This window comes from Larus michahellis, chromosome 9, assembly GCF_964199755.1.
Source record: "Larus michahellis chromosome 9, bLarMic1.1, whole genome shotgun sequence".
In the NCBI taxonomy this organism is placed as follows: domain Eukaryota; kingdom Metazoa; phylum Chordata; class Aves; order Charadriiformes; family Laridae; genus Larus; species Larus michahellis.
In genome coordinates, this window is record NC_133904.1 from 51,223,463 (window position 1) to 51,245,709 (window position 22,247).

Here is a 22,247-nt window from a genome sequence, read left to right on the forward strand (position 1 = left end):
AGGAAATAAAAGCACTCTCCAGGAGGATGTCCCTGACCGCTCGGTGAGTGGGAATGCCTCTCTGGCCTCGGGGAGGGCAGCCCAGGGAGACCCCGCTGGGCAGGGGACTCCCATGGGCCAGATCCTCACGAGGTCCCAGCAAACCCCATCCCTGTTGGCCAGTAAATGGGGACCGAGGCAATCCCGCTCGGGTGCCAACACTGCTTCCCTACCTGGTCCAGCAGTGAGGGGAAAGGGTTTGGAGGCTGGTTTTGCCAGATGGGCACCACACAGGGGATGGGGCTGCTGTGCCATGGCAGGTGGAAGACCTTGCTGCAGTCCTCTGGAAGATGGCGGCAGTGGGTGAGCTCCAGAGCCAGGGATTTACCCAGACGGACCAGGCCCCTCAGCAACCCAGCAAGAGAGGTGAGTCCTGGGACGCAACCCACCACTGACCTGCAGAGGACATGGCAAGCAGGGGCTGGGCTTGGGGTGGAGGATGCTCATGGCCTGGGGTGATGGGTGCCTGTGTTTTGGGGTAGAGGCTGCTCATGGTCTGGACTAAGGCATTCAGCTCCCAGGCCGTGCTCCTAGAACTGACTTCAAAGCTGAGGGAAAGCCTGGGAGGAGAGATGGATATCCCTCTTCCTTTAAACTTTTTGGCCGTAGCTAAGCACTGCTGCAGACTCTCGTATGGGTGTCTTTTCCTTTTTTTCCCAGCTTGTTTCTGGAAATACTGTGTCAGCAAATGAGGGGTACAGGAGGAGCTCTGCCTGCCGCCTGCCCACCAGCCCGGCCCCTGCCACCACTACCCCAGTGCCTTCCATCGGGACCATCCACGCGTGACCCCACACCTCGCTGTGGGATGGTTTGCACAGAGCTTCGAAAGGTCTCCGGTCCCTTGTGGGGAAAAGGGGAGAGGGTCTGCAGCAGAGGAGGGGTGTCGTGGAGTAGGGGGACAGTCCCATGAGGATTGGGGGTGCGGGACAGTGTTTCTCCCACACCAGGGGACCTCCAGGACCTGTGTCAAGGCAGAGCTGCCACCCTGGGCTGGCAGGGACATGTTGGCTGCCACCAGGAGCTGAATAAACCCCTCACACCAGAGTAGCGTCCTGTGGTTACTCCATCCCCACACTGTGCAGGGTCCTGCATCCTCCCACCGCCGCCTGCATGGCGTGGGCAGATCGCAGCGCTCCTGCCCCGAGGAGGGGACATCTCTCCTGCAGGCAGGGCAGGAGCTGCCACCTGCATCCCAGTGATGGCAGAGACCGGGGGCTACGGCTTCACTTATGCTAAATCTCCAAAGGGTTTCCACCACGAGGAAGCCTCCTCCAACCCCTGCAGCACCCTCCATGCCCAGGAGCCCTGGCCCATGCGCTGACAGTACACAAGCGAGGCATATTAAAATACAGTTTATTGCTGTTCTCAGTTTAAAAAAACCCAAACAAACCAAAATCCATTAGTAACAAAACCCGTCCCCAAACCCATTGCTATCAGAGGCAGGCTTGCAAGGACACTCATTTTAGTGCAAAGAGGGAAGTGGCAGTGAGGGCTGGAGGGGGTGTCTGCCGTCGCCGCGTCCCTGCAGGACCCACCTCGCTCACTGTACAGTATTTTTTAGCCCGCGGGGCTGGCTGGGGAAGGCTGGCTGAATTCACAGCAGGAGCCCTTGGGGGAGCTGGAGGTGTCAGGTGGGGGAGGACGGGATGTCACGGCTGTGCAGAGCGGCTTTGGCTCCTCTTGCATCAGCGGCACTGGACAAGGCTGAGCCAGGGAGCACCAAACCTGCCCACGTATCTCCTACAGACATGGCGCTTTGCAAAGCAGCTTTTGCCTGCTCTCTCAGGCTGTCCGGTACGGGGGTGTGGAAACCAGATGGGTGCCCTACCCCGTACCTCCATCTCCCAGTCAGGCACCTGAAGTGTTGGTGGGGATCAGGGAGGGGTGGTGGAGCTGGAGCTGCCCATGGCTGCACCTCCTGCAGCGTCCTGCAAGGCAGGGAGAGGTTTCTTAGCTCACAGGAGCCAGGCGGGACCTTGCAGCCAGCAGCACGTGGCCCTGGGTGCTGGCACACATGGGAGGGATGTCCTGATCCTCAGCCCTCCATCCTCAGCCCTTCGCGAGTCCCCACACCCCTCCTTCCTTTCCACAGCAGGTCCTGGCACTTTCACACCAGGCATCGTCCCCTCCATGTCCTAATGAGGGGTCAGATGCACGTTACAGCTCGCTAGCAGTAAGAACAATTTCTCACTGCAGTAAACTACTGGGGCTGAGCCTTTCGGTGGCTTCCGATGGAGCCTTGGTGGAAGAGAGGGCTTGCCCAAAGCAGGCTGCAGGGTGCTGTACAGAAGGGCAACCGGGCGAATTCAAACAGCGATGCACTGGGATCCCGGGATGCCTCTTCCCGTGTGCAGGGGATGGCTGGGACCGCTGGGACCACGTGGGGCTGGCAGAGCAGAGCGGCTCTGGCAGCAGAGGGGGCGGCAGGGCTGGCCCAGCCCTGGGGGGTCTCAGCTCTGCCACTGAAGTGCCACTGCGGAAGGCCAGTGCTCGGCTTTTCCCACGACGCATGGTCACAGGCCGTGAGAGCCATTTTTGGGGAGCAGGGATGCAGTGCCCACAGCAGCTGGGCAGGGACCGGTCCGTGCAGGCACCCAGCTGGCGGAGGAGGAGGAGGGAGTGGCGGGGAGCTGTGAAGCAAGGCGCTATTTCTGAAAGGCAGGTGGTAGCGACGCCATAAACCCCCTCCAGTCCCTCCCTCGGCTGGGGTCCGGTTGCGTCAGGAGTGTGGGGTTGGGGGGCTCAGCCAGGGGCAGCGCTGCCAGCGCACCCCGGGTTAGGTCATCTTCCTGGCGACGCTGGCGTAGGTGTGCTCTATCTCCTCATCAGCGGGGCACGTGTGGCTGAACTCATCGCAGGCGTAGGCGTTGTTGAGGTAGCGCCAGACACCCGTCATGTCTGCTGGGATCTCGAAGTCGCGGTACCTTTTGGCTGCGATCTAGAGAGGTGAGGAGGAGGAGGCTGAGCCTTCCCAGTCCTGGGGAAGATTTTCTCTCTGGCTTGTGGGGGGGGACACAAATAAGGGACTCCCAGCCCCCTGTTTGCATCCCCCCACCCTGTCACCCCTCCTTGGAGTGGGTGACCCCACCTTGGCCCTGGGAGCCGGTGCCAATACCTTGATGATATGCAGTTTGGGCAGGAGGTTGCAATCAGCCAGCGTCAGGTGGTCTCCGTCCAGGAATTTCCTCTTGGAGACGGTGATGTCCTCCACACTGTCCTGGTCAATCTCCTCGGGAAGAGGCGTGTTTAGGTAGATATCCAGCCGCTGGAACTCCCGCAGCAGGGCCTTCTCGAAATCTGGGTGGGCAGGGGAACAAGCACAGTTACCCCCGAGCGCCAGGCTGTGCCAGGGCGGCTGAGCCTCCCCCAGGCTCTGCATACAGGCAGCACACCCGTGGTGCACAGCATGGACCCTGGCCAGAGGCTCTGCTCCCGGGGGATGCCAGCAGCATCACCCCATGCCCCCCTCCAGGACTGCTCTCCCCAGCCCCGTGGAGCACAGGGCTGCCTTCACCCGTCCTGCCGCTCCTCCGCTCACCAGGGAGGCTTCGGTGGGAAGGCAGCAGGAGCCCTAACCTGGCAGCAGGACTTGCCCGCAGACAAAAGCATCTCTCCCCCTGCCCCAGCGTGGCAGATCACGGCCCCGCAGCCCCCACACTCATTTCTTACTGATATTTGCTTCCTTGCGTGGGTTCTTGATATATGCCGAGAACTTGGCAAAGATGTCGCTCCCCACGTCGAAGGACTCCTTGTATTTGGGGCTCAGGTGCGGATACCTTAAAAGAGACGCTCATGTCAGGGATGGAGGCAGAGGTTCGGCTGCATGGTCCTCAGCTGTGTTATCTCCCAGGTCATGGTGCCCAGGGCTGGTACGGGAGGATGCAGGTGATGTTCAGTTGGTCGTGGGAGAATGGTGACGCTTTAAATTACTGCAGCTGCCACCCTGGGAGCTGTGTTATCTTGGGGAAAATCACAGGGAAGAAACTCCACAGTTTGGGGACGCTGGTGGCGGCAGCTCTGGCCCAGCCCAGAGGATGCGTGTCGGCCCGGGAGGGGCTGGGGACACCGGGAGCTCCCGTGGCTTCCTCAGGAACAGCCTCTTGTCTGCTGATGCGTCCCAGGGCGCGCTGCAAGGGCAGACACGGCCAAGGAGGCAGATGACGAATGTGTTTGGAGCTTCCTCTTTTGCAGGCAATGGAGGGCTCGCAGCCGCGCAGGGCGGGGGGGGGCCCCCCGCAGCCCCTGGGCCAGCATCAGGCAAGCCAGAGCGCTCGCTCTCGCTCAGCCGAGCACACCAGAATGGAGGGGGCAAGGGGGTCTCAGTTCCCCCTCTGCCCCGACACCAACCGCCACAGCCAGCTGCAAAACCACCCGCTCCCAGGGGTCCTGCAGGGCCCTCCCCAGCCCTCCCCCAGCCCTGCCTGCCAAGGGACCGCTGCATTTCCTCCCATTGTTTTGCATCCCAGCCCGTCCCCGGGCCCTCGCAGTCTGACCCGCCACCATCCCGGGGGGCGCAGCCCCTCGGCATCGCAACCCCTGGCCCTGCAGAGCATGGCACAGGGTGCCGGGTGGGCAGCCAGCGCCCTTCCAAGCTGCTCTCGGGCACCTCCTGCCTCGGTTTCCCAATCTGCCGAGCCGCACGCAATGCTGCGACGTGCCCACCAGCCCCAAAAGGAGGAAGGAATGACATTGTAATTACGTGGGTGGGCCCAGGGTCTGCTCCAGGAACTCCTCGATCTTAATGAAGTCTGTTTTCAACTCCTTGTTGAACAGCAAGAAGGGTGGGTTAGTGCCCGGTGCTAAATCTTTCAACTCTTCAGGTTTCCTGGAGCGGAGAAAGTAAGAAGGTTCAGAGCCTGCAGCCTGCACCCGCCAGCCTCCCCGCGGCCAAGGGACGAGGCTGAGGGGGGTGGGAGGGGGCACGGGACTGGGAGCACCCGCACTTGTGCTGTGCCAGGTTTGGGGGGCTAAGTGCCCCCAGCCTCTCCGTCTGCCCAGTGGTGCCTCAGACTCGTACCCGCATCCAGCAGGACAGGGATCCCTGTGCCATGCACGTGCTGGCACACGGCTGGAGCTCCGGGCTGGCCCACCCCCACACCCCACAGCGTGACGGGCAGGGACTGTCACCCCTGTCCCTCTCGCGGTGGCACAGCAGCTGCGGTGCGGGCAGGCGGGAGGACGGTGCTGACTGGGGGAGCTGAGACAGGGCTGGGCCGTGGTGCCATCTCACCTGGTCATGTCCACCGTGGTGACGTTGAACTTGACCCCTTTGAGCCACAGCACCATGAAGAGGCGCTGGCAGAAGGGGCAGTTTCCGATGTTTTCTCCATCGATACCAGCCTGCCAGGAAAGCAGAGAAATGGGGATGTAAACCATCAGCTGGGCTCTCCCAGCCCAGGTGGGATGCCTGGAGGTGACAAGCCACCAGAGCCGGTCTGGGGAGGAAGGCACATGGAAGGCTTGGTCTGGCATCCCGGCATTGCCTGCAGCAGGGACCCCCCCCAACAGCGGGGCTCAGCTGTGGGATCCCCTCCCTGAGCCCTGCTGCCACTGGAAAGCATCAGAGAGCATCCTCAGGATGTCCAGCATTGGATCCTTCCCAGAAATGTGAGATAAAGCCGAGAGGAAGAGGAGAAGGAGGCAGGGGAAGGAGGTGGAGGGTGGTTGCTGATGGATGGGGAGGAAGGGAGGGTCCGCTTGGCTGGGAGGCCAGGCTGGAGAGGGCGGCGAGAAGGGAAATGTGCTCATGTTTGCCAGGAAAAGAGCGGTTTGTTTTCGTGTGCTGTTGGTGTCTGCCTCCGGTTTTGTGTGCATTTAACAAACCCAGGCATGAATTCCCCGGGCTGATGATGGCCAAGAACCACCCAAGCAGGGTCCTCGGCCTCAGGGAGGAGAAGGGGCTGGGGCGGCAGGGCTGTGCAGAGGATGACTCGCGCTGGCATCCCACCCAGCATCAGTGGGGAACGGGGCTGCGTGTGAGCTCCTAGAGCTTCGATCATGTGCAGACAGGCCCTTGCAACCCCTCTGCAAGGACACAGCCACGGCATCTCACCACTCAGGGGGCCGCCCTGTCACCAGGATGGGGTCAAACAGCAGTGGGGACAGGAAAGCAAGGACCTGGGACAACCTGCCTAAGTCCCAGCAGGGCTCCCTCATCAGGGTCTCACCCAGGTGACGCGCATTCAGCAATCCCAAGGGAAAGCAGCAACAGGTGGAGAGAAGCCCATTTCCTTGCTACGAAGCAGCTGAAAATACCCTTTACAAAAAGAACTGAAACTCCTTATGAGGAGTTTGGTCAAGAGGAGCGGGCTGGTTCCCCCCAGTGCATGAAAACCGGCGCGGATGCTGCTCAGAGAGGGAAGTTGCGCTGTGGTATGAGAGGTAAAATGGCTCACAGGAAACTCAACGTCTTTAACAGAATTAACTGGTTCCTCAGCTGCACGTGAACCACAGTCCTCCGGCGCGTGTGGCAGCCCTGCTACTGCAGGGAAGAGCAGCAGGGCTCACGCCAGCTCCTTCACGGAGGGATGCTGCTCCCACAGAGTGGCTTGTGCCGGTGCGTGAGCCCCGGTGGGACCGCTCATGGCCTTGTGCTGAGCCTTGGTATCAGCGAGCGAGCTGAAGTCCAGAGGTTAAGCAGGAGGGTGATGAGATTTGGGAGGATCTAGTGGTGCAGAAGTCAAGTAGCAGCAATAACATCCAGGGAGGGCAGCTGGAGGCGGCTCCAGAGCTCGCACCTCACTGGGACCCCAGAGACAGGATGGCTGAGGATGCTTCATTAGCAGAAGGTGCAGAGTCCTGTGCCTGGCTCTCCTGTGTTCGAGGGAAGTGCTACCAGTCACCTGTCTGTACCTACAGATGCCCAGAAACGTGTGGACTCCGGAGTGCTCAGCTTCTCCAGCAGAGACACACCACCCTCAAACTCACCCTAAGGGAGATGGTAAACTGATCAAAACAAACCCCCGGCACTCTGAGTCGTCAGCCGGAGGTGATGGTCTGCTCTTCCACTATGCTGACACCTTTTAGTACTTCCAGAGGAATGAAAATTACTTCTAACCAGTATTTCCTATGCTCAGCTGTCATGAAATGATGCTCCTGAGAAAGGAAATGGGAACTGAGAAATGTATTGATTCTCCAGGATACACCCAGAAGTGAAGCTGAATTCACACATGAGGCTTTTTCCTGGCTATTAATAACAAATGCTCCTCAGCAGCTGCAGCTCAGGAGTGTTCCATGTCAGTTCATAACAAATAAGGCTTCTTTGGTAACAGGTTGACTTGTGTATCAGGTGCCCTGTGAGGGAGCTGGAAGGGTCAGAAATCATCTAGGAGGGCTGCCCGGTGGTGTGAGAGCAGGGCGTCTCTGCTCCCCTGCCCCTCTCCACCCTCGCTGGCACCTACTAGCCAAAACTGATGCCATCCTTTGGAGCATCTCCAGCACCAACAGCTCAGAAGGTGCTTTTGTGACTGCCCGGCATGAGGACGACGCTTCCCTCCCTGCTCTCCTGCGATGGCCTTTGCTGGCGGCAGAGGAGAGGCGACTGCGCTCCCTCTGCTTTCCTCGCTCAGCCCCAGGCTGGGCGCGAGGGGGCTTGATGGCAGGTTGTCTCGTTGCCCCACCGGAGCTGCTGTGCTGAGCCAAGGCAGCGGGCGGCTCCAGGGGAGCTGGGGGGGACGGTGGGTGGGTGGGATGTCCCTGCTGGGGCTGCTCTGGGCTCGGGCCGTGCTCGCCTGCCTCAGGCTTCTCCGTGCTTCTCCTGCAGCCCCAGCCTCCGTGCGGCTCAGGCTGGGTTTCCCCCTTGTCTTTTAAAAATAGAGGGGTGGGGAATTTTGGACCAGAGTGAAAGGAAAATCAGGATGGCCTCTGCAGGGGAACAAAATAAGCCATGCCCGTCCTAGGACGCTCAGAGACAAATCTTTATCTGGAGGAAGTGGAGGGCAGCTCCACCAGCGTTCGGGTGGTGCCGGGGGGGGCACTGGGCTCTGGCGTGGCGCTGCTGGCAGCTGGGTGGCCATGGGGACAGCCCTCCAGGAGCCAGGGCAGCTCAGGGGACAGGGGCTCGGGGACACTCGTAGCCACAGGCCCGCCCTCCCCAGCAGAAGCCAAGCAGCACATCGGGGAAGCCATCGCTCTCCACTTCCTTCTTGCCCCGCTCCTCCCGTGCTGACGCAGGGACTGGGGCGAGGGGTGCAGAGTCTGCAACACACCCCCCCGGCCCCAAACTGGCTTTCCTCACTCTTTTCCCTCCGGATGATGGATAAACCCAGTGTGGGCTAGCACAGCATCTCCAGGGAGCTGCAGGTTTTTAGCCCCAACTCTCAGAGGCCTCACAGGGCTGCACAAGGCATCAAAACCCCAAAGTTACGTAGTTTCCTGTGGTTTCCCTCTCGGTGAAACAGCGCGAAATGCACTGGGAGGAGGGGGCAGCTCTCTGCGCCAACAGCAGCACCCAACACCCACCAGGACCTGCCCACAGATCCTGCAGCCACCCCAAAAACTGGGAAGCAGCCATAGGGTGACTAAATGCCATGGGGCTGAGAGCAGAGCCCCCCGGCTGGTGGGACGATGCTGTCACCGGGACCATGGCAGGGTGAGGCATCGCCAGCCCTGTGGGCACCGCCCGCCCCAGCCCGAAGGCGACGCAGGAGCTGTTTCACACCTCTCCGTCCTCGCCAAGTCACCTCCAGCGTTTGCCAAAGCAAAAGCTGGTCAGGGGCTGCGTGCGGAGCGCTGGCTCCCCCCTGGTTTACAGCTACCACGGGTCATGCCGTGTCTCAGGGTGGACCCCGGCCCAGGAGAGGTGCGAGGTGCCGATGGCGGGAGGGTGCCTGCCCGCAGCTGGGATCTGCTGTGACTTCGGTAAAACTGGGTCCTGAATGGTAGGAGGAGGCACAGCATAAATTTGTCTCTTAACAGACAAGACAGAAGGGGTTTTTTTGTGCTAAATTAAGGCGTAGGGGAAGTCCTGACGACACTGCCACTTTGTTTTCTGTTTCCCTTCCCTCTGAAAACCCCCTTGAACATGCTGCCGCCATTGCAGTCACCTCATGTATCGTTTTCCTCTTCACCCCAGCCATCCCAGGGAAAAAATTGGTGCTAAGAAGGGAATTGAAGACCCGAATTACTTGCACCAAGAAAATACACTTGTCTGGATTCAGCTGAACCAAGCTCGGTGCCTGGCAAGCACCGCTGTGGCCACAGTTTTGGCAAGGGTTGGGGGAGATCCCTCCCACGAAGGCTCAGATAATCCTTTTCCACACGTATTTACAGCTACAGCCCGCACGAGGTGCCGCCCGATGCCCAGCACTGCTGGGTGCCTGCGCCAGTGACACCGGTGCCCCTGGCCAGGCACCGCAGTCTGTCGGGACACCAAGCTGCCCCGGGAGAGGAGCGAAGCCAGTGGAGAAACCGCCCTTAAACTCCTGATGTGGTGGCGCAGGGAGGCATCGCTCCCCTGGCCACGGCCACTTGACAGCATGTCCCCTGCACACACAGTTACCAGCCGCCAGCTTCGGCTCCTCTTTCTACCCCCCGCATGTCCACTGCAGATATTTTGAACCCGAATGTTAAAACGTTCCAGGGGAAGTGTTTGGAAAATTGCTTAACAAGGGAAAGAAAAAAAAAAACATTTCCAGCAAATAATCCCCCCGGGCTGCTGAGCGAAGCCGCCCCATCCCGCCCCCACGTGGGCTCCCGCTCCGGCTCCCCAAGCCCTCCACGCTCTGTTTCGCAACCCTGGCTCACAGGAGAGGCTGAAGTGGCAGCTCTCAGCCCTCCCGCTTGCTGTTCCCAGGCTGGGGCTTGTCTTATCTGGGTTTCAAGAGGTGCGTGTGTGCCCACTCCTTTGTTACACCAGCTGCCAGCAGCGCCGTTCCCCCGAGGTATGTGACCACCATGATACTAGGGCATCTTCTCGGATGCTGGGCGTGACACCCCACCGATCCCCTGCGCCACCGCGTGCCTGGTCCCCTCCTCTGGGCAACCGCTTCGCCAGCACTCATGGCAAGCGATCCCAAACTTTGTACCCATCTCCAGCCTCCTGAAAGGTGAAGACACCCACGAATTCCCACCGCCTTTGCCCAGCCGGAGCCTGCTGAGGATGGGGCTGTGGGGAACTGTCAAAGAGCAACTGCGCCCCCTGAGACCCACCTTCACGAACAGCTCGATCTCAGGCTCCTCGGTGGCGTTGTTCTGCCGACTCTCCATCCCGGCAGCGTCGGGAGGGACTGCTGGCTGCCCACTGCTGTGGTGAGTTGGTCGGTCCTCTGGAGGGCTCTGGCGGGCTCTGGCGGGGGAGGCTTTGGGAGGGCTGGTGGCTCGAGCACCTCGCCTGTGCTCGCACCCCACGGAGGGCTGGGGCTCACCCTTTCCTTCCTTTTGAAGCGGGGAGGAGCAATGGGGTGTGCATGCCGGGACCTGCCAGCGGGGAGGGGGAAGCTGCGGGGCCTCCCAGCCGTGACTCAGCACGGGTCTATCTGGACACATTCACAGGTCCCCCTCCAGTCTATCACAGCCGTCCAGGCGCTGCTCCGCTGCCTCGAGAAGTGGGCTGGTGGCCCAGGCGGCCCCGGAGCCGCTGCCGTCCCCTCCCAGCTGGGAGCTGGGGGGCTGCGGAGGAAGTGTCTCGCCTCCTTGTGCTGTTCTGGTCTTGCCCCTTCACCATCCTCCCTCCCTTGCCCCCACACGCCAGTGCGCCGGGGCTCGGCCACTTCGTTATCTTTTTGAGGTGACCCACGCTGACCTTCCCACCGCCCTCCCCCGCCTGCTGCTGCATCACTGTGGGTACCGCTCCTCTCCCTGCCCAACTCCCCGGGGGTCCTCCCCTGAGCACCCCCCGATACAGGGAGCTGGGGACGAGCAGGGCCAGGGTTCCGGGAAGCCGAGCAGGGCAGCCTGGCACAGACCTTGGGTGTGAAGGATTGCGAAATGGCCGGGGAGGGAAGGCAGAGCGGCTGCAGCCTGTTGGCGTGCAGCGGGGAACCCCAGGGTGCCGCGGGCAGCAGCCCAGCCGGGGCGGGATGATGGGAAGGGATGTCTCCAGACTGACCCCCCCGGCAGGGCCCCGTTCCTGGAATTTGGGCTGTTTCACAGGAAGGATGACCAGCTTGCTCTCCTCCCCAGGATGGGAGGGAAGCGTTTGCCGTCAGACCATCCTGGCAGCCGTCCCAGCGGAGCAGCTTCACAGCACCCACAGGCTTAACTCCACCCCCGGGTGAGTCCCGTCTCCCACCCTGCGGGGACCCCATCGCTGGTACCGAGCTGTGCACGAAATGGGGATCCTGACTGCTTGACTCAGCCCTGCCCCAGCTCGGGTGAGTTCAGACTTTCCTAAAAATAACCAAACCCGGATAAGAAAGCATCCACCCCAAGGCAATTAGGCTGGGAAATGGTTTTGCAGGCTCCCAGAGGAGTCTCCCCAAGGGGGGTGTTTCTCCTGGGTACCACTGCGCAGCCCAGAGCGGGGCTTACACTGCCGGCTGCGTGCGAGGGGCTGGGGGATGTTTTTCTTTCTGCCCTATCAAAGCTTTTGGAGAACTCAAAACTCCACCCAATGTGGACAGGAAACTCTGCCTGAGGTTCTCATGAGCAAGAGGGATGAATTAATGGCATTGTGGGTGCCAAGCAGGGCCATGGCAGCACCCTCAGCAGGAGCTCGGCGCCCATCTCGCTCCCCCCACCCAGCCCTCGCTGCAGACTCCCAGGTGGCGTGTGCCAGTCCCTGCGGCCGCCCGTCCCCCCCGGCTGCCGCTGCCGGGGCGATGCTGAGCCCGGCCGGCTCCTGGCACTGCCGGCTGCTGCCGTCCCCGCTGACCTCAGCCCGCAGAGCCAGCAGCTCCTGCCCCTTGCATTCCCTCCAGCTGAAGCAGCGGGCAGGGATTCAGCTCCTGGTGGGGGGGGCACAGGGATGGCACAGGGCTGGCATGGGGACAGCATAGGGATGGCACCGTGTCCTCCTGCCTAGATGTCAGAGCACCCGGTATCGGGCCCTGTGGAGGCCAAGGGGGCAGAAGGGCAGCAGCAAAGACATCCCTGCCCGTGGTGTTTGGTGCAGGGAAGGTGTTTGCCTTTTCTGCAGGAACAGACGCCTTGGGAGGCAGCGCAGGCAGCCCTTCCCTTCCTCCTCAAATGCTGAATGGCCGGACATTTGCCGAGATGGAGATTAGGGCACACGTGTGTCTGGATTTCTGCCTCACCATGTCCGTGAGAAAGCAGGGGGCACGTTGGAAGCCTTGCCAAGCTCAGGGGGAACAGAGGCGGGAGGGAAGGGGCTGCCGGTTTCTCTGCCAGCAGTGGTAATGCCAAGGCACAGCACCCGCTCGCCTGCCACGGAGCGCCTTCGGAAGTATGTCCCTCCCTCCCTGTGGGAGGTGTCCCTGTGGTGAGGGTGTCCCAGCTGTCCAGAGCAGCCCCTTGCCCTGGGCAGCAGACAAAGAGCGGGTTTGCAGGCGCCCCGGCGCTTTGGCAGGGCAGAGAAGCGAGCCATTGTCCCCACACACTGCCAGCCCCGGCACCAGCTGCCGCCGAGGACCGCCGGAGGCTGCCTACCGGGACGCAGCAGAGCTTCAGAAGGTGCACCATGGCCGGGCTGGTGGGGCCAGCAGCCCTGGTCCTCCTTTGCCTGGCTGTGGGGCTGGAGGCCAGCCCAGAGCTCTCTGGTGAGTCGGGGCGCGGGTAGGGTGGTGAGGGGTGCCGGGGACCGCGCCAGTGTGAGGGGAGGGCAAAGCGACAGCCAGGCTGGTAGGGCAGGGACAAGCAAAGCACAAGCCAGTGCAGGCCAGAGGGCATTTGCCAGAAAAAACTGGGGTTTTTTTTTATCCCCATGGCAGGGCTGGGATCTGAAAACACTCCATGCAAGTCCCATAGCCCTGGTGTGAGCGAGGGAGCACCTCTCCCCACTGCTGCTGCACTCTCTTGGACAGTTTTGAGGCAGAAATGCAAAAAAACAAACCTTAAGACAGTCCCCCACCTTTCCTGAGACTCAGGAACCCAGACATTTCTGGCCATGATGCTCATGCCCTTGGTGCTGGGTGGTGTGTGGAGCTGAAGGCTCCCGGAGCACTGGGGGCTCTCCTGCAAGCCTTTGCTGCACTGAGAAGGTGAGGGAGGAGAAGGGCTGAAGCTCTACCCCGTCCCTGGCCAGAGCCAGCGCCTGCGGTCCCCAGCCAGAGCCACCGGTGGGACAGGGAGCTGTGGGCTCACTGCCAGCAGGCACAGCAAGGGCTAGATCCTCTCCCTGGAGCAGCGCCCGTGAGCCTTATCCATGTAGCTGAGGCAGGAATCTGGGATCCCTTGTGCCCCAGCGCTTGGGACAGTCAGGAAGGGTGTGGGCAGGCTTGGCCCCCGGGGGCTGCCATTCTTCTGAGGGATCCTCCAGAAACATCCACGCAGACCTTCCAGCCTGCACTGCCGGGCCCAGGTAGCGCGAGAGCCCGGCACGATGCCACCAAGCGCGGCAGGGCGGAGGATGTGATTTCATCTGGGCAGAGCCAACGGCACGACCGCACCATCAGGGACTGAGTCAGCGGCACCGGCGGGCAAATCACCCACAAAATCTGCCTGCAGCTTCCTTGACATGGTTGCACTCAAAAAAAACTCCCATCGTCGCTATTGCTCACTGCCCCAAAATGGTGTGATGGAGAAACCTTTGTCCCTGTTTGAGCCTCGGTTTTAAAATACAAACCACCGGTGCTGCCAGCCGGCACGGCAGCAGAGGAGGGTGCCTGCTGGAAGGCAGGCTGGATTTGGGGAGACCCATTTCTCCCCCTGTTCCTCCCCCATGTCCCTCATCATGCCCAGGATGTGGCTCAGCCCCCTGTGCCCAGGGCTGGCCCGGCAGTGGGGGTCTGGGCAGCCCCACCGTCTCGGGGACAGGCAGGCAGGTTTGGAGTTGGTGCCAGGCAGAAGCCGAGCCCCAGGCAGCTCTGGAGCGTGCACACAAGCCCGGGGGTTGCAGAGGAAGGAGATGAGGGCCAGCAGCCCAGGCAAAGTCCTGTGCCCTTCACAGCCCCCAGTGTCCAGTGACATGGGACAGTCGGAGGAGAGGGGCAGGACGAGGCTTGTCCTGGACCCCTCTTTGTGGGCGCTGCACCCCAAGGGGCTGATCCAGCTCTGTGTCCTCCCAGGAGCATCTTTGCATCTCACTGGAGCTTTGATCTGGCTAAAGCAGCTCATGAACTCCCATCCATGCTTCTCCGACTCTCCTTTCTCTCCTCCAGCGCGCAGAGGGGCGAGCAAGGGCTCGCTTGCACAAGGCTGTGGCTCTCCCACTCCCTTGTCCCATGCTTGCAAGGAGGAGGGAGACAAGAAATGTCAGCGGCTGCCCGTGTCCAAGGGAAAGATTAACTTGGAGCAGGGGCAGGCCCCAGCCGCATCCACAGATGTCTCCAGGGAGGGATGCTGCCGCGGCTGCCAAAGGGTTAGTGGCAGCAGGGAAGGTGAAAGGGGCCTTTGTGCAGCTGAGCCTGGCACCAGTTTGCGGAGGGACAGAGGGAGAAGCGCGGGGCTGGGAGCCGTCACTCCTACCTTCCTGAGTTGTTTTGGGGGGACTGACACACTGCGGGCTGGGGGCTGGTTACAGGTCCTGCCCTGGACCCCAGCTCTGGGCTGGGGCCGGGGTGCGAGTCCCTCCAGGGACCCCAGAGCTGGGGACGGGTCCGTGACCCACCCAGCAGCCCAGGGTCCCCACCTCCCAGCCTCAAAACGATGCTTCCCCTCTGCTTTTGTTTTATTCAATGGCCTGACGCAAACTGCTCTGTCCAGGGCCCTACACATCATTTTTTGTCAGCTTTTCCTGATTCCTCAGCCTCCTCCAGCAATCAGTGCCCGCTCAGAGCACCCCTGGCAGCTTGCAGAGCTTTTATTAAAACAGCTTCCTCGCTCAGCCAGCACAGCTGAATCCAGTCAGAGCTGATAGCTGTGTGTTAAACCCTCTTAAAGGCTGGGCAGGACAGCCTCACCTCGCTGTGCCTTGTAGGGAGAACAACAGGGTAAGTGGTTTGGGACACACACTGGGCAGGATTAAAATACAGAAGTACCCCATGCCAGGAATTCAGGGAGAGACGTGCCAGTACCCGTCAGAAAGGCCATGGGCTGGGACTGGCTCTCACCGACACGCTGGGCTTCTGCAGCAGAGAGACCCAGGGTCAGCTGCGCCCAGACGGTGACTTGGTGGCTTGTGCCCATCCATACCGACCCGGCCAACTGCAGGAGCAGCAGCCATGGGATCCTTCTCTCCTCTAGCTCCTGACTCGGCATCGTGTGACAGAAAGCATCCTCCTCTCCACAACTCCAGGGATGTCTCTGGGTGATCATCTCTGGCTCATCCTTGCTCTCTCCTCCCCATGTCTCCATAACAAGCCTGATTTTCTCTAAACCCTTGACTACTCCTCATGGGATTCTTCTGTACCTGTTTTTTTCTGACTTGCTATCCTGCCTCCAGCTTTTGCTTCCCTTCACTAACCAGCTCGGCTACTCCATGCTGCTTTCCAGCCTCCTGGCTGCAACGCTGGATGTAAGATTTGCTGCAAGCCCGCCTTCTCTGCCGCAACCCCACTGTGGTCCTGTTTGCCCCATAAATGCCCCAGCCCAGGATGCCCCCACTGCCACCAGCTGTCAGGAGCCCAAGCACCACCACCGCCGTGGTCCTGGTGTCTCCTCCGGCCAACGCTGCCCGTGCTCTCCCCGTCTAGGGTACCTGCGCAAGGTGCTGAGGAACCACACGGCCCACACCTGTGATGGGGAGCAGCTCCTCATCGTCTGCCCTCGCAAGACCACCATCAGCATCCTTGGTGCCTTCTATGGACGTCGCGTGCCCAGCCCCAACCTCTGCCCCAGCCCTGGCAACGCCTCCCAGGAGAGCACTGAGTGCACGTCTGCCACTGCCCACCTGGTAAGTGAGGGGGGTCCCCAGGGGCCGGGCTGCACACCCCTCCTTCCCCTGGTTGCCGCACTGCCTGCTGGGGCTGGGTGGCTGCAAGCAGCACAGCCTCCCCGTGCCCCATCGGCATTCACCCTTGGAGTCCTTTTCCCAGGGCGTTTTTGGGAGGTAAGGGTGAGGGAGACTTTCTGCGGTGGGTCCCAGCATGGGGCAGCCTGGCAGGAGGCACCGCCATGTCCCGAGCTGGCTTTTGGAGTAATCCAGCAGGACACAGCGGGCACGGAGAAAGCCCCGGCAGGGTCCCAGGAGAGGGGTGGTGCAGCAGCCGGGGTGCCGGGCTCAGGAAACGGGACAGGAGCCCTGAGGGATGCTGCGGGTGCATCCCCTGGGGTTAGCACAGACCTCAGCTCTTCCCCAGCCAGAAGCAGCACCCGTCCGTGCTGGCATCTCCCAAGAAGCGGATTAATGAAGCAGGCCCAAAGGAGGGTCTGTTGATTGCAGTAGCCAGCACAGGGAGAGGGGAGGAAGGCAGAGGTTGGCAGAAGGGAAGGGACCTTTCCAAAGATGATGCCTGGCTGGAGGAAGTGCTTGCCAGGCTGCTGCAGAAGCCCTGCAGCCTGCTCTGTGCTGCGGCTGTGCTCAATTCCGCTTTGTGTTTGGAGGAAAACCCTGTGCCCAGTGAGCACATCAGCCCTCCACCAGCCCCACGTGTGAGAAATCATGAGCAACTTGAGGAATGGGGCAGAGAGGAGCTGGGAGGGATGTCATCCCTTGGCATCCTGCATCTGTACCCCGGCTTCTGGCTCCCCATGGTGGCATGGGTGGCCTCAGCATCTGAGGCCTTGGGCTGCCTTGGAGCAGACGGGCTGTTGCAGCTGGCCACAGCCCAGTCCAGGCATCACGGCAGCCACCCATCAGGGAGAAAGGACAGCAATAACACTCATTCTGCAAAGCCTCCAGCGCACGGCCTTTGCCAGCCAAACTCCTCCAGTTCTCAGCAACTTCAGCCTTGGCTGAACACTGGAGCCCAATCTCCCAGGGGCTGCGCTGGCCCATGACCCCCTCCTCCCTCAGGAGCACCTGGGGCTAGAGCTGGCCTCGTAGTCACAGGAGCCTGGTCGCTGCCTTTCCCGGAGCCCTGCTCCGCCAGGCAACACTCCTCAGCCCCAGCTGCAAGTCCCTGGTCCAGCTACTCAGCTCTAACCACGGCTGGGGTTACGCTGCGCCCACCGGCTGTGGGAAGTGGGTGCGATGGGCAATGCACCGTGTCAGACACAGCAAGTCCACGCCATACCGGCTTCTCCCTCCTGGCCACCGGGCTCTGACAAACCCAGGGCAGCCAGGATGTGTGGTGGGGGCCGGCAGGAGGGTCCCTTGGTGAGGACGGGGTTTCGTGGGCTACTTTTCCTACTCTAACCCCTTGCTAGAGCTGGGGCAAAACCGCAGCAAACCCAGCTGCATGCAGCTGTCTGTGGGGAAGGGGAACATGGAGCCGGAGAAGAGGAACAAGAGCTGGGAGGCCATTTCCCTGCCCTGGGAGCTCACAAGGCTTTGCCGCCCGGTCCTGCCCCAGCCACAGATCCCTTCCTGGCTTCCCACATGTCCCAGGAGCTCTGGAAGCGCTACGCCGGACCGTGCAGGCATGGCACTGAGCCAGCCCCGCAAACCACCCTGCAAACACGGGTTAGGGTTCCCAGAGCTTGTGTGTCGAGCGCAGGATGGAGGATACAGCCCAGCACAGATGTTTGGAGACTGAAGGGCAGGTCTCTGAGCAGGATCTGTGCCCCTCAGGTTTGCCACGAGATGGAGATGTTCCAGCTGGGGGACTGTGATCACAAGGGGCTGGGTTCCCCGCTGCCCAGAGGCTGCTGTGGGGGGAGACGGGGTGTCTGGAGACCAGAGAGCCAGGCTGCTGCTGAGGCTCACTCTGTTTAGGCAAAACCTGGAGAGGGAGACTAATTGCATTTCCTCCTCAAATTTCACTTTTAGCAGACCGTGAAGACCAAGAGGAGGCTCAGCCCTGTGCTGGGACAGGGACAGAGGAGGGGAAGGAGAGACAAAAAGGGGCTCCATCATCCGGTGGGTGGTGGGATCCCAGGGCCCGAGTCGCAGGGCAATTTCCCAGAGGGGTGGCAGCGGGGTTGGGAACAAGCCGTGGCCCTGCCACCCACTGCCACCAGCAGCCTCTGCCCAGGCTAAGGGTTTGCTGATGCTGGGGAGATGCTGGGGCCGGGGGCCATACCCCGGTGGCCAGCCCAAGCCCAGGCTGCCCGGGATACCCCCGCCGGAGCCACCCCGCGGATCTGGCAGCGTCGCCTTTGGGCAGGCAGGGACAGCGGCGAAGGCCAGCCCGGTGCCCAGCGGGGACGCTGCCCCAGCAGCCCGGCGGTGCGGACCCGCGTCCCCATCTTGTGGCCGCGCCGATGCATCGCACGGAGCCCCGGGCGCGGGCGGGTGTTGCACGGGGCCGTGTCGGCGTGTGAGGGTGTTGCACGGGGCCATGTGCGCGCACGGCGTGGATTTTGCCCGCGCATGGCGTGGATTTTGCACACGCATGGCGTGGATTTTGCCCGCGCATGGCAGGTGCAGTGCTGGCGTGCAGGCACAGGTTCTGGCGGAGCTGTGCTGGCACAGAGCTCTGTGTGGGTGCAGGGGAGGAACTGGTTCAGGAACTGACACGTGAAGCAAGGTGACTGCGGCGGGGGCATAAGCAGTCATGGGACACCTCTGCGGGGTGGGAGGCCATTTCCCCGAGCCTGGTGATGGCACTGAGGGAGAGGAGGCAAGAGCAGCCTCAGGACTCCTCGCCCATCTTCATGTCTGTCCCGTTTTGCTCTGCAGAAGCTGCTGTCTGAGTGCCAGGACCAGCAGTGGTGCCAGTTCTCCGTTCACAGCCAAGTCTTTGGGCCAGACCCATGCCCTGGGACGCACAAGTACCTCATCACTTCCTACAAGTGCCGCCCAGGTGAAGTGGAACGGGGTGCGAGCAACACTGTGTGGGCTCTTCCCCGGCCTCAGCTGCTCGGGAAGGGGCAGAGAGGGGAGCTGAGCTGCTCCTGTACCTCGTAGCCCTCCTCCAGCCTGCCCTGGCAGCTCGCAGACCCTCGGCTGGGCCAAGGGAGGAGGGGGCTGCTGGTGATTCGGGTCGTGTTGGGACGCTCTGTGGTGTCACTCCCCAGGGAACCATCGGGTCAAGACTGTGTGTGAGAATGACAAGCTGAGGCTGCAGTGCCGATCAAAATCTGTCCTGGCCATTTACTCTGCAAATTACGGAAGATTCCTGCGGGGCAAACCAGAGTGCGATGCCCTGAACGCTGAGGGACCCCATATAGGTACACCAGAACAGTTTGAGCCAGAAATGGGGCTGGGGCCATGCAAAGTGTGGCACAAGTATGCTGTCAGGCTGTACCTGTGCCCCTTGGCCCCAGCTGGCCGGTGCCTGGCGAGCAGGGGCAGGCAGGTCTGCCTGCGGGTCCATGCCCCATGCCTTTGCAGAATGCTTGGCTCCGGATGCCCTGCGGAGGGTCTCCAAGAAGTGCCACCGCAAGGGGAACTGCACCGTGGCTGCTGACCGGGCCACCTTCGGAGACCCATGCCTCCCCGGCATGAAGAAACAGCTGCGAGTCTCCTACACCTGCGGTGAGAGCCACCCACGGGGCTGGGGCATGGGGGCCACCAGCTGAGCCCCCGCTGTGCCCATCCCATGCCATGCAGGCAGGGGAATGGCGCTCCCTGGGGAGGCAGGGAGCTGTTGGGGACAAGCAGCGTGTTGATGCTCGGCATGTGCTCTCCTTGCAGTGCCCAAGCAGCTGCTGGAGGAGGTGGGCCCTGACACCTCGGACCCCTTCCTGCTCTCGGACTACATGCACGGTAACATGGGGGGCAAGCTATGCCAAAAGCGGTGCGGCATCATGTCCACGCCTGGGTGAACCACCCCTTCCATGGCCTGCCTGCGTCTGTGGTACCCACCGCTGACACGAGCCCTGCAGCTCCATCCCAGCATCGCAGCCCTGTGGCTGAAGGCACCTGTCAGTCGATGCCCATGTCTGAGGGGCTGGAGAAATGTGGTCTGCTGGGAGCAGGGGAGAGGAGAACCCACAGGGGAGCATCCCCGCGGGCAGAGGAGCGCCTGTGCAGGAAGGAGGAGCATGGTGTGGGGAAAGAGGCAGGCAGGGCAGGCAGCCAGGCAGCAGGGCGCTGGGGAGCACCTCATGTCTCAGCCCGCATCCCCTTGTTCGCTGCAGGTGGCTGGTACAAAGGGCCCAGGTTCTCCAGGCTCCGGGAAGACCGGATGATTTTTACTAGCTCCCTGGCAGCTTTTGCCCACCTTTGGGGTACGTGCCCTCCCCAGCTCTCACGCAGCACCCGGGGGAGCAGGATGGGCTTGGGAGGGTGGCTCTGGTCCCGTGATGGTCCCTGCTCAGCCCGGGGCTCAGCTCAGGGGCAGCCAGAGCCCAGATGCCTCTGGCAAGGCCAGCAGGTACGCAAGGGAGGAGGGCACCAAGCCCCCATGCTGGGTTTGGGGGGGGACCATATAGGGCGGGAGCTCAGAGGCAGAACAAGCCCCAAGGTCCCACAGCATCAGCAGGCGCTGTGCTGCTGCAGTCCTGCCTGCAGACCACCTTCTCTGATGGGCTGAATTACCCGCTGGGTGTCCTTCCTTCCTGCCCTGTCTGCAAGGGCACTGATGGCAAGTACCCCTCTGCAAGCAATAATTTCTCTTACTAGGGGAAATTACTCATTTAAATCCCTGGCAAGACGCTTCCTCCCCCTGTACTGCCTACCCCACATCCCGGTGGGGGTTTCCTATGGGAAAAGGGGCATTTCAGGACACTGGTGGGTGCTGATGAAGCCCTGGGTGATGCTGCACAGTCACCAGGGCAGGGTCTGTCCTGCCCCTGCAGCCTGGGTGCTGAGGGCATCCCTGCTCCCCTCCTCTTCCTCCCACGTGCCCAGCAGAGGGGGTTTTCCAGGCAGTGGTTACCCCGCAGGCTGGGGAGGCGGTTTGTACCCTGGTGTCTCTCTTTGCTCTTCACCCTCCAGGTGTCCCAGAGAAAGTTGGCCTCTACTTTCTCTGTGGGGTCTCGGGAGGCCTCATGCTCCTGCTGTGCATCATCAGCCCCAAAACAACCTTTCTCCAGGAGGTGGGGGAGGCTCTCAAAGACACGGAGCTGGGAAGCAGCTCAGAGCTGAGCAGGACCAAGCTGCGGGACGAGCAAGACGAAGACCTTCCCGATGACAGCTCCTCAGACTCGTCCTTCCGCCGCCTCACCCGCACCTACCGGGCCACTGACAGCATCTTCAGCCCTGAGCTGACGGCGGCCATGGAGGGAGCGGTGGAGCACCAGGGCCGTGGTGGGGAGGAGATCTGGATGCCCAAGGAGTCGAGCCCGTACGCCATCCAAAAGATCAAATCGGCCACCAAGTAAGAACTGGAAGAAAAAGGCCAGAGAGCAGAGGCTAAGTGGGACACAAGCGTTTGAGCTCCTTGGGGTGAGCGGGCATCCCAAGTGACAGCAGGGCCATAGCAGCCCCAGTGTGGCCATCAACCCACTGCTCCACCAGCCTGGAAACTTCTAACCTGGGGATAAGATGAGGTCCCCAGCTGTGATGAGGGGCAGCGGGATGGCTCGTGGGGCCGCTGGCTCCTTTGCCACAAACACGCTGCTAACCCTAAGCTAACCTCCCCATTCTCAGCTCGCATCGGCTGGCTCTAGTACTTAACCCTGCTCAGCCACACTGAGCACACCCTGAGCCTTTCCAGGCTGTTTGCTCCTCTTTCTTCTTGGGTGCTGGCTTCCACCCCTGGTGCTGCAAACACCTGGCAGCACTCAGGCAGCATGCTGCTGGCAGCAGAGATGCAGGAATGGCCAGGATGCGGGGAGGATGCAGGCGGAGCGGGTGGAGAGCACCACGAGCATCACCCAGCACGGCCCTGCCACGCCACGTGCCTTGCAGCCCTGGTGTCCCCAGCGGAGCTGCACCCCGGGGCTGGGGCAGCTGGCAGCTAGGTACAGTGCTGGCTGTCACCTCCCTGTGGGCATTTGGGAGCTCTGTCACCCTGTGCAGCTCTGTGCTTTCCTTCACGCTTCCCCCACCGGCAGGAGAGCACCAGGGTTAACTTGCTGGGGCTTTTTCCAGTAAATAAATGCAACAGCTCATAGACACAACTGTCCCTCCCTGACCTCTGCCATTAATAGTGAAAAGGGAGGAAAAAGGAAGCAGCAAAGCTCAGCCCTCCCTGTGCAGATCACCTCCTTGCCTCCCACCGGTGTTTCTGGCACTGGGCCATGGGGAGAAACAAGTTGGGCCTGTTTTAGCATGGGAAAGG

The 22,247-nt window shown here is 61.6% G+C and overlaps 2 protein-coding genes across 8 annotated transcripts; one reads left to right on the forward strand and one right to left on the reverse strand.

The window, feature by feature from the left end:
* Window positions 1–1,375: 1,375 nt before the first annotated feature.
* LOC141748921 (chloride intracellular channel protein 2-like) lies at window positions 1,376–10,513 on the reverse strand. Its single transcript, XM_074601661.1, has 6 exons — window positions 10,189–10,513; window positions 5,270–5,379; window positions 4,739–4,864; window positions 3,709–3,815; window positions 3,155–3,336; window positions 1,376–2,977 (listed from the first exon to the last, which is right to left on the reverse strand). Exons 1-6 carry the CDS (start codon window positions 10,243–10,245, stop codon window positions 2,816–2,818), a joined length of 744 nt encoding a protein of 247 aa, XP_074457762.1. The 5' UTR covers window positions 10,246–10,513; the 3' UTR covers window positions 1,376–2,815.
* LOC141748919 (protein eva-1 homolog C-like) lies at window positions 9,781–22,079 on the forward strand. Of its 7 annotated transcripts, none has more exons than XM_074601655.1 (12): window positions 9,781–9,920; window positions 10,075–10,287; window positions 10,531–10,817; window positions 11,161–11,351; window positions 12,116–12,695; window positions 15,729–15,928; window positions 18,758–18,881; window positions 19,096–19,248; window positions 19,412–19,555; window positions 19,715–19,786; window positions 20,161–20,250; window positions 20,960–22,079. In XM_074601655.1, exons 5-12 carry the CDS (start codon window positions 12,617–12,619, stop codon window positions 21,343–21,345), a joined length of 1,248 nt encoding a protein of 415 aa, XP_074457756.1. In that variant the 5' UTR covers window positions 9,781–9,920; window positions 10,075–10,287; window positions 10,531–10,817; window positions 11,161–11,351; window positions 12,116–12,616; the 3' UTR covers window positions 21,346–22,079. The 7 variants fall into 7 exon arrangements, with proteins under 7 accessions (XP_074457756.1, XP_074457758.1, XP_074457755.1 ...); XM_074601657.1 differs by lacking the exon at window positions 10,531–10,817 and having other exon boundaries at window positions 12,116–12,382; window positions 12,506–12,695; XM_074601654.1 differs by lacking the exon at window positions 10,531–10,817 and having other exon boundaries at window positions 11,131–11,351.
* The last annotated feature ends 168 nt before the right edge of the window (window positions 22,080–22,247 follow it).

What these genes read in the sequence shown, in the direction of transcription:
- LOC141748921 (XM_074601661.1), bottom strand. Translation starts at nt 10,245, where the DNA reads ATGGAGAGTCGGCAGAACAACGCCACCGAGGAGCCTGAGATCGAGCTG. An exon ending in AGATCGAGCTGTTCGTGAAG is followed by an intron (nt 5,380 to 10,188) that starts GTGGGTCTCAGG and finishes CTTTCCTGGCAG; the next exon opens with GCTGGTATCGATGGAGAAAA. An exon ending in ACGCAAGGAAGCAAATATCA is followed by an intron (nt 3,337 to 3,708) that starts GTAAGAAATGAG and finishes CTGCCCACCCAG; the next exon opens with ATTTCGAGAAGGCCCTGCTG.
- LOC141748919 (XM_074601655.1), top strand. Translation starts at nt 12,617, where the DNA reads ATGGCCGGGCTGGTGGGGCCAGCAGCCCTGGTCCTCCTTTGCCTGGCT. An exon ending in GCTCTCGGACTACATGCACG is followed by an intron (nt 19,787 to 20,160) that starts GTAACATGGGGG and finishes TGTTCGCTGCAG; the next exon opens with GTGGCTGGTACAAAGGGCCC. An exon ending in AGCTTTTGCCCACCTTTGGG is followed by an intron (nt 20,251 to 20,959) that starts GTACGTGCCCTC and finishes TTCACCCTCCAG; the next exon opens with GTGTCCCAGAGAAAGTTGGC.